The sequence below is a fragment of the Otolemur garnettii genome, unplaced genomic scaffold, assembly GCF_000181295.1.
Source record: "Otolemur garnettii isolate 467f Iridium unplaced genomic scaffold, OtoGar3 scaffold00007, whole genome shotgun sequence".
NCBI lineage: Eukaryota > Metazoa > Chordata > Mammalia > Primates > Galagidae > Otolemur > Otolemur garnettii.
Window position 1 is genome coordinate 14,334,023 of NW_003852402.1, and position 10,161 is coordinate 14,344,183.

At 43.1% G+C, this 10,161-nt stretch overlaps 1 protein-coding gene across 1 annotated transcript in view; it reads left to right on the plus strand.

Annotated features, from left to right (window-relative positions):
- Positions 1-8,298, plus strand: part of BPIFC (BPI fold containing family C) — a 34,915-nt gene extending 26,617 nt beyond the window's left edge. Inside the window, exons 12-15 of the mRNA XM_003783268.2 lie at positions 2,587-2,629; positions 6,198-6,261; positions 7,327-7,403; positions 8,176-8,298. Of these exons, the coding sequence (XP_003783316.1) occupies positions 2,587-2,629; positions 6,198-6,261; positions 7,327-7,403; positions 8,176-8,298 (307 nt within the window). The remainder of the gene's footprint in view (positions 1-2,586; positions 2,630-6,197; positions 6,262-7,326; positions 7,404-8,175) is intronic.
- The last annotated feature ends 1,863 nt before the right edge of the window (positions 8,299-10,161 follow it).

Consider the following 10,161-nt stretch of genomic DNA (forward strand, 5'->3'; position numbering starts at 1 on the left):
ACTCACATGTGTGTTCCACCATTATGCAGGCTGAATGTCTAAACTGGAATAGCTTTGTCCATCCTAAAAGATGGTGTGGCTGGGGGAGGCCTCCCCTCCCGTTTCTTCTGCACTGCCTTCAGGAATGCCCCTTGGATCTGGTCCTTGCTTTTTATGGCAATCTGTTTGAGCCTTAGTGCCACGGATGTCCTTTCCAATCCTTGCCAAATATAAATTTCCTTCTGGTTTTGGTTCTTAGCTGTCACTAGGAAGCGATTCAAAACCTAATTCAGCTAATAACATTCGGTGAATATCTGCCCTTTAAACATAGTGGTGAGAGTTTCTCAGAATGGTAACACCTGAGTTAAATTGTAACTGACAGAAGGGAGTTAACCCGTCAAGGATAAAGCAAAAGGATAAGTCCATAAAGAGGACAGCTTGGGCTCGGCGCCTATAGCTCAACCGGCTAAGGCGCCAGCCATGTACACCTAAGGTGGCGGGTTCGAATCCCCAGCCCGGACCCGCCAAACAACAATGACGGCTGCAACCAAAAAATAGCCAGGCGTTGTGGCGGGCGCCTGTGGTCCCAGCTACTTGGGAGGCGGAGGCAGGAGACTCGCTTGAGCCCAGGAGTTGGAGGTTGCTGTGAGCTGTAATGCCACGGCACTCTGCCCAGGAGGGCAGCTTGAGGCTCTGTCTCAAAAAAAAAAAAAAAAAGAGTACAACTTGAGCAAAGGCATCAGGGCTAAAATCATCACGGAACGTGCAAGGAAATGCCTCCCGCTTATTTTAAGATGTCCTTTGGCCTTGCCACTCTGAAGTTTGGAAACTCTAGCCCAAAGTATATTCTACAAATTCAAATGCAGTCCACATTAAATATAACTTATTTCCAACTATGAATGGGGTTGACTCGTAGCGACTTCTGGCCATGAGGTTACTTTCTGTAGGCATTTATGAATTTTAATTTTTTTAAAGATTTTTTTTGTGGCATGTGTGGTCAAGCCAATGCATTTTTTTTAACCTTCGGTCTTTAGCCCCTGATGAATCAAACAGCAGAGCTCCAGGAAGTTCAGAATTAGGATAATATTCAAATTAGAGAACAAAGAGGGGAGGGGAGAGAGAGGGGAAATCTCGCGTGCCATTTAAGTGACTTGGACTTTATGACAAGCCACTGAAGAATTTTAACCAGAAAAGTGCCCTTATCAGTCATGCCTGAAATATAACTCACTCTAGGGGTGGTGTGGAAGGTGGGTCGGAGAAGATCAAGGCTGAAGACAGGGAGAGTCATTAGAAGGCTGGTGCAGAAGCGAGGCATCCTTTAATGGGTGGGAGCTCTAGGATGGGCCTCAAGGGATCCGAGTCCACTAATCTGCCACTAGTCTCCCCATCTGCAAATTGAAGGTGGGGGACCCTATCAATTACTATTTCTTCGGGTCACTAATACCACTGCATAGAAAATCAAGGGTCTGTATCTGGAGGACCCTATGGAGCGGGCCTCAACTAAATTGAGAAAGAGACAATGTTGGCCGTGAGCTTTCTCATCAAAGTCCCCAAAATATCTTAGCATCGGGACTTGCCGTCACTCACTCTCACCAGTTTGAGGGTGGGAGGACTCCCTGCTGCTTGGCTCTGCAGCAAGTTTGTGACAAAGAATATCAAAGACATGATGTTCTTGCCGACCTGTTACCATTTCTTCTCATAATAAAAATGGTTCTTGTTCATAGAGCAATGGGCTATGCTTGGCCTATAAGCACTTTATGCGTATGATCTCATTCAATTGTTACTACACGCAATAAGGCAGGCATTGTTCTTTTTCATTTTATTTTGTAATTACATGTGATGATTGTACATATTCACGGGGTACATAGTGATGTGCTGATGAATATAATGTAGAGTGATCAGATCAGAGAGCTTAGCATATCCATTATCTCAAAATTTTTTCATTTCTTTGTGTTGGGAACACTCAGTATTCTCTTTTGAGCTATTTGACACTACACAATGCACTATCGTTAACTGTAGTTAGCCCACATCGTCTTACTCACATTTTATAGCTGAGAAAATTAAGATCGAGAGGAATGAGGTAAATCTACAGAGTAAGAGGCAGAAATGGGGTTAAAAGTCAGGCTTTCTGCTAACAACTATTCGGTATCTCCATATCAGATAGACCTCTTAGATCATGCTTCCTTCATGTGCTATGGTTGAAGAACTAAAAAACTGGTACGACAAATATGGCCTTCTACGGAGCGTAACCTTGACTTAGAATCAAGTAATGGCGTGGTAATGGATCAGGGAAGTAACAGGGTTGAATCCAGAGCCAGATGACCCGAAAAGTTTCTTATGATTGTTCTGCATTCCAGGTCGCCAACATTAAGTTCCATATAGCAAACGCTGGCGGAGCCCACCGTGGTCACGAATTGCCTTCCTGTTTCTTAAGCAACAAAATATAGGGGTAGAAGATGTAATGGAACTCCGTGTCCTCCCAAGTTCATTTGTATTGTTTTTAATAGTGACTTTCTGAACAACAACGTCCCCCTTCTTTCTTTTTTTTTTCCTACTAAAGCTGTTTTTAAATCTGCCCTCCTCTAACCTTTTCCTGTTTGCTTTCAGATTCCGCCTCTCTTTGCCAGAATCCAATCGCAGCAATATTGAGGTAGGAATCAGAGCATGCACGATGGGGTGGGGTTCCCTGGCAGTGGAAAAATGAGAGTTCTCTTACTGTAGTTAGAGAACAGGTTGGTTATAGCAGATATAGCAGGTTGGTTGTTTCTATGCCTCCTGGGTTCTTTGTTTGCTTTTTTTTTTTTTTTTGAGATAGTTTTATTTGTCACCCTCAATAGAGTGCTGTGGCATCATAGCTCACAACCACCTCCAACTCTTGGGCTCAAGTGATCCTCTTGCCTCAGCTTCCCAAGTAGCTGGAACTACAGGCGCTGGCCACAGTTCCTAGCTATTTTTAGAGATAGGGTCTCACTCTTTTTTTTTTTTTTGAGACAGTGTCTGACTATGTTGCCCTCAATAGAGCGCTGTGGCATCACAGCTCACAGCAACCTCTAACTCTTGGGCTTAAGTGATTCTCTTGCCTCAACCTCCCAAGTAGCTGGGACTACAGGCACCCACCACAACGCCTGGCTATTTTTTTGTTGTAGTTGTCATTGTTGTTTAGCAAGCCCAGGCTGGGCTCTAACCCGCCACCCTTGGTGTATATGGCTGGCGGGGTAACCACTGTGCTATGAGTGCTGAGCCCAGGGTCTCACTCTCATTCAGGCTGTTCTTGAACTCTTGAGCTCAGGCAATCTACCCTCTTTGACCTCCCAGAGTGCTAGGATTATAGGCATGAGCCACTAAGCCGGGCTTGATTTCCCGATTTCTCCATGACTGTAGATTTGAACACTGAATTTCTTTATAACTCACTTATTGAACCCTTTAACTATTAAACAAGAGAGGAACTCTCCAATTTACTTTTATTTATGCAGAAAGAATTTTTTTTTAAATGCTCAAAAGACTGGTAAGACATTGTATCATCCAGGAAAAATAGGCATTCTCAGGGAGATTTCATTTCCTTCATAAAATCCTCCAGAGTTAAATCTAAAGCCCAGAACCAAAGGAAGAGTCCATATGTAAATTATAAGTCAATGATTAGGTTTGTTCTATTCAGCTCCTAAAATTAGGTCAAGGCCGGCTGTCTAGATACCTTTGTTGAGGGATGGCAGTCTAACCTGGTGAATTCCTTACTGAAAGAAAACACCCCAACATGCATGGTGGAAATCCCCTTTCCCCAGGCTTCAGGGAGTTCTGCCAAATTACTACTTCATTCTTTCATGAATGACACTACCATGAAGTCAAGAGCATGAGCACTGGTGTTGGAATGCCTAAGTAGAAGGCTGCCTAGTTCATTGGCAGCCCTACGTAAATCATTATTAGCATTAACAGTTGTTTGTTTACAAATACTTATTGAACCTGGACTGTTCTAAACAAAATAGATAAAGTTTCTATCCTCAAGGCACTTGCATTCTAGAGCAGTGGCTCTGAACTAGGGTCAATTTTGCCACCCAAGGACATTTGGCAATGTCTACAGACATTTTTGGTTGTCATGATGTGGCGTGGGAGGATGGATGCTATAGTCACTTAACAGGTGGAGGTGTGTGTGACAGGCTGAGGGTGACAAACAACAGACAAATGTATGTTGTACGTCCTGAACAATACTACAGAGAAAAGTAAATCAGAATAGGCAGTGGGGGTTGGTATGGAGCTGGGGATTACAACCTTGGGCTTGTTGAAAGGATTAGCTGACATCATACATGAGATGCACTGAGCATATTGACTACATGGTAGACAGTAAATGAATTATGGCCATTGTATTTGCATTTATAATAGTTATTTCCTTCATTGTGACATCTATGTCAAGGGCCAGTAGAGCATAATAGTTTCAGACATAAACTCTGAGGCCTAACTGCAAGATCGAACTCCCACTTTAGGGGTAAGTGGCCTTGGACAGGTCACTTAGTCTCTCACAAGGAAATGCTCGGGACATGGCAAATACTGAAATTATTACATTGTTCAACAGAAACAGCTATAATATAGAAATAGATCTGGAGTAATAGCCACAAAGTCCAAGAATTTAGCCAGGAAGCCAAATAAGAGGCATGTATGCTTGTTTGTTTAATTTTAAAGGAGCAACCTGATTTTCAGGTTGGGAAGATTAGAAGCCAGGAGCAGTAGTGTTAATAATCTGCAAAATGAGCCAGGCCTGTCAAGCCAGACACTGAGGTCTAAAATATCACTATTAGCCCATGCACCGTTGGTTAGCAACCCCATGACATAGCCATTTGGTAGATGACAGATTATCATCAATAAGAATCTATAGCTGACCTCCTCATAAATAGTATTTCCTGAGTCTGGAGAAGAGGAAAAATGAGTCTAAGTCTGGCCTGTAATCCTCATACTCTGGGAGGCCGAGGTGGGAGGATCTCTTGAGCTCAGGAGTTCGAGACCAGCCTGAGCAAGAGTGAGACCTGTGGCTACTAAAAATAGAAAAATTAGCTGGGCGTGGTGGCAGGCACCTGTAGTCCCAGCTGCCCAGGAGGCTGAGGCAGGAGGATCGCGTGAACCCAGGAGTTTGAGGTTGCTGTGAGCCCGACCAACACCATGGCACTCTAGGCTGAGTAACAGAGTGAGACTCTGTGTGGAAAAAAAAAAAAAAAAAAAAAAGAGTCCAAGTCTTTCAGGAAGACTCAGGTAAACCACTTAGTATCAACAGCAGAATGTGCTAAGCATGGCATTTCTGAAAAAATGGCAAAGATATATGCCAGGCATTTCACGTATAAGAACTTGAGAATCCTGACAACAACCCTATGAGACTAGTATAGTACTACCATCTTCATTTTGTGGTTGAGGAAATTAAGGCACAGAGAGGCTCAGTAATTTCCCTAACATCAGAGCTACTATTAAAAACTGGTAAAACAAGAGGTAAGTCCAATAAGTCTGACTTCAGGGCCTCTAAGCTGCAAAAGGCCTCTTATTATTGTTAAGCATATAATAGTCTCAACAAGTATTCATTGAATGAATGGATGTTCATGATGGGTCATTCATTTCTAATATCTGAATCTTCCCAGGCACCAATACTCTGCTTAAGTTATACGACTATCATAGTTTATTAAAGATAAATTGGGTATTCTGGTGATGCCATTGGTGTCAGAGCATAAGGTGACACACAGAAACTCCTGTAGCTGAGGTTCCCTATAAATAAGGGCAGACATGGGCGGTGCCTGCGGCTCAGTGAGTAGGGTGCCAGTCCTATGTACCAAGGGTGGTGAGCTCAAATCCAGCCCTGGCCAAACTGCAACCAAAAAAAAAAAAGTAATAATAATAATAAGGGCAGATTGCCAAATGGGAATCATATCAATTGTTCTTGATTATTTTGATAGGTTGCCACATTTGCTGCCACTACGTGGTCTCCTTGCCTTTGCTATCACCAAGAACCGATGCAAAGGGAAGCAGACATCCGTCTGGGGTGTGGGAGGATGGGAGGGTACGAGGGTGAGGGTGGGGATTAGGAAACCCTATGATATGTTTTCCTACACGGCTAGCGCACCCTTGTGGGAGAATCTGGGTACTGCTTTCTCTCCTTTAAGTTCTGGGAAAGTACACATTCAAACCAACCGCGGTACTTTCAGAGTGCCCTGATTTGGCAACTGATTTCCTTTCCTCTTTTATTTTAGGTCTTGAGGTTTGAAAACATTCTGTCCTCCATTCTTCACTTCGGAGTCCTCCCACTGGCCAATGGTAAGGGAGTCTCGGGAAACAATGTGACTCAGATTAGGGTAAATATGGAAGATTGTCTGGGACTTTCTATCCAGAAGCCTGTACTTCCAGAGTGTTATGACGATTCCGGAGCAGAGCCAGAATTTACAAAGTTTGTGCCATCGATGATAGGGCTGCAAAATTAGCTAATTTAGGTATTGAAGGCCCAAGCCTTGTTAGCAACTCTCTTTGCAAACGCAGCAAGAATGGCTAACCGTGGTTGAGTTAAGGAGATGGAAACCACTATTTTTAGGCAATGAAGAGTCTCCTTCAAGTCAACCAGAAATGAGATGATTTTCCCTGTGGAGTATCTTGTGATTCCTATGCAAGGACCATTAACTAGATGGACACAGTTTTAATCAGTGACAGTCCCAGACCTTCTCCTTGCACTGTAGTTGTTAGCAAACTGCACCGTCTGGCGCTTGGCTCAGTTAAAATATTTTTAATATCACAAGCAGAAATTTTCTTAGGACCCAGTAATCAGTTATTTTCAAAATAAACTGAGCAAGTTGAAAATAGTATTTTTCTGCTGTCCAGATGTACATAATAACTGGTGCTTTTTTAAAATTTATTTTTGAGACAGAGTCTCACTCTGCTGTCCCAGGCTACAGTGCTGTGGAGTCACAGCTCACAGAAAACTCCTGGGCTCAAGTGATCCTCTTGCCTCAGCCTCCTGAGTAGCTGGGACTACAGGCATCTGCCACAGTGCCCAGCTAGTGTTTCTATTGTTACCAGAGATCCAGAGTCTTTCTCTTGCTCAGGCTGGTCTTAAACACTTGAGCTCAGTCCACCCACCTCACCCTCCCAGAGGGCTAGGATTATAGGCACGAGCCACAGCACACCAATAGGTGCATTTTTATTAAACATGGATGGTTAACAGTTCTTTCAAGAAAATGCTAGAGACGTATCAGAAAGAATGGAACCATGGAACCCGGAAGAAAGAAAAGATAAATTATTTTAAAAGCAGCTTGTCAGTCTCTTACTAAAACGTTTGCTGAAACCTCTATGCTCGTGCCCAGATACATTACATCTTGTTCTATATTTCAGCAAAATTGCAGCAAGGATTTCCTCTGCCCAACCCACACAAAATCTCATTTGTCAATTCAGATATTGAGGTTCTTGAGGTAAGAATGCAAATCTCTTCCCTGACTCTTTTTTTTTTTTTTAGTGGAATAAGCCTCCCCCTGCTTTATATTTGATTTCGCCTGCTTACCTTTTTCCCAGATTAAGGAATTTAATGCACAAAATGTTTCTCTCTTAAACCACAAATAACAATTACAAAATTGATTTAAAAGCCAGACCAAGACCCACTTCACTTAGCAGCCAAATTTATTCACTCCACGGTACAGGAAGATGCTCTTTGCCATGCTTGATGTTACTTACTCCACAAGACAACCTGTAATGGGATGTTTCTTCCCATTTTATAGGCGAGGAAAGTAGAATTTAGAGAGGAGAAATGAATGGCTCAGGTGTCGAGGAAAGGGTGTGACCAGAAACCAAAGACCTTGCTCTGGGTCCAGGGATCTGTTGCGATCTCTTTCCTGACAAATCATTATAAACTTAACTCTAGAACATCTTTTTTTCCTTTCTTTTTGGCATATCTTTTAATCAAGGAGGTAGAAATAAGTTTCTGAAGGAACCCTCCAATCCTGTACACTCCCCTCCCGGCGTTTCCCCCACCCCTCCTACAGCTACATAAGTCATATCAGATGACTCCCAAATGGCCCGTTCCTTTGTCTGAAGCACTCACAAAGGGGCAGGGGCAGGGCCCCTGGGTACTCACAAAGCACCCAAATGCAGCAGAAGCTGGTAAAGAAACCATCTCCCCATCGCCCTTCAGGCAAACCCAGACATGTCCAAGGTTTGATGATATCTTCATTATTGCCTCCTTTCCAGGGTTTCCTTTTGATTTCCACCGACCTGAAGTATGAAACAGCCTCAAAGCAGCAGCCAAGCTTCCACAGTTGGGAAGGTCTGAACCAGATAAGCCGACAGTGGAGCAAGAAGTCATCCCCTTGATTGTCATTGGCACTTCACCCCAAGGATAAATATGGCCTTAGTACCACAGCTGCTGTAAACCCAGGGGGGAGACAGTGCATGCTGGAATTTTAAGGCTCCGTGTGAATTGCTTAGGCAGAAAGTTTCTCTTCTCAAGCCTTCAGGGACCTAGAACACGGCAGGCTGTGTTAAAGGCCTGAATAGAGGTGTTTGAATGTGAGTGTATGATGCTGCGTGTGCCTGTGTTTGTGTTTGTTCGGGACAAGAAAGATTCTGAGACAAGAGCTAAGCATGTATTTTGAACAGGCGGTTGAGAAACTCTTAAGTCCATATTTATATTGACTGTATTTGTATTTGTTTGGGTGGAGATCCCTTCTACTTGCCAGGGCTTTTCCACTACCAGCATATTGAATGTTACTTTTTTTGATGTTGTTTACTGTCCTCTTCCCCCAGAGCCTTCAGATGAGATGGATGTCATGTTTTATATTTGCTGTTACTGTCCCCTGTGTTTGATTAAAATTGTGTTCTATCAATATCAATTGTTTCTTCTTAATGGAGAAATTTCCTGTTCTGAATTATTTTTTTGATAAGGCATAGAAAATGGATGAGAATTTAGATTTTTCAATACTCACAAAACTGAATATTGTGCAAATATCAAGGCTTGATTTGATTTATTTTTATTTATTTATTTTGTCACCTGCAGTAGAGTGCTGTGACATCATAGCTCACAGCAACCTCAAACTCTTGGGCTCAAGCCATCCTCTCACCTCGGCTTCCAGAGTAGCTGGGACTACAGGCGCCTGCCACGACTATTTTTTTGAGAGACAGGGTCTCGGTGTAGCTCAGGCTGGTGTCAACATCCTGAGCTCAGGCAATCCTTGCGACTTGGCCTCCCAAAATGCTGGGATCACAGGCGTGAGCCACCACACCCTATGGAAGCTTAATTTTTGAAAAGAAATTTTTTGCCTCTGAGATTTTTCCAGTAAGAAATAGAGCAACCCCAGGAAACTCTGGAATGTGTATCATTTCTTCATGCTTTAGGATGTTCCCTTCCCACAACAAATTCAATGAAAATGCAGTGCAGAATACCAAACCTAGACAATTCAATAGTTGATAATATTAATTTCGTCAAAGCACCTAATCAAAGGGGTGAAATTGGGGCAGAGGAGGAGGAGGAAAGAGGAACCCATGTAGATAATGTTAAGAAAGGAACAGTTAGAACAAACTGCCTTGCCGGGCTTACAGTCGTAGGAAAACAGAAGAGAGCCTCTCAAAGAGCGCTTGCTGTGTGCCCAACCCCATGCTGGTCACTCCACTTCATTTAGTCCCATTTTACAGATGTGGAAACAAAGGTAAAGAGGGATTGATCACTCAAAGCCAGTATATGGCACAGATAGAAATTGAATTCAAGTCTTTCAGATTCCAGAGATGCTGTTCCCTACATGAGGCAGGACTGGAAACCGAAATCACTTATCAATAAGAAGGAGAGATTGTAGAAGCAGGTCGTGGAGGTCTTAATTAACAAAGGCTGCACTGGGAAGCCTTACTCACCCTCGCAGCCCGTGTCTGGCTTTAACAAATGCCCCCCACAAGTGTTTGTTGGAATAAACGATAAACTGTCATGCTTCAGGTTTGGGGATGCTCTTTTCGGGCAGAAAAGTTATTTGGTGAATATCCACAAATTCCTTCTGAAACAGCACAAATTTTCAGACGTGGGGTTAACATGTTTATCTTTCTCAGAGGCCGGCATATTTTTCTCCCTAACTTCTAGGGATGTAAACTCCAAGCCAATGGCTTCACCAGAGCAGGTGAACTTGATCAAGGTGTTTTCATAAGCTGCTGAAAAGCACTTCCAAAACGAAACGTAACCAAGATCAAACGGAA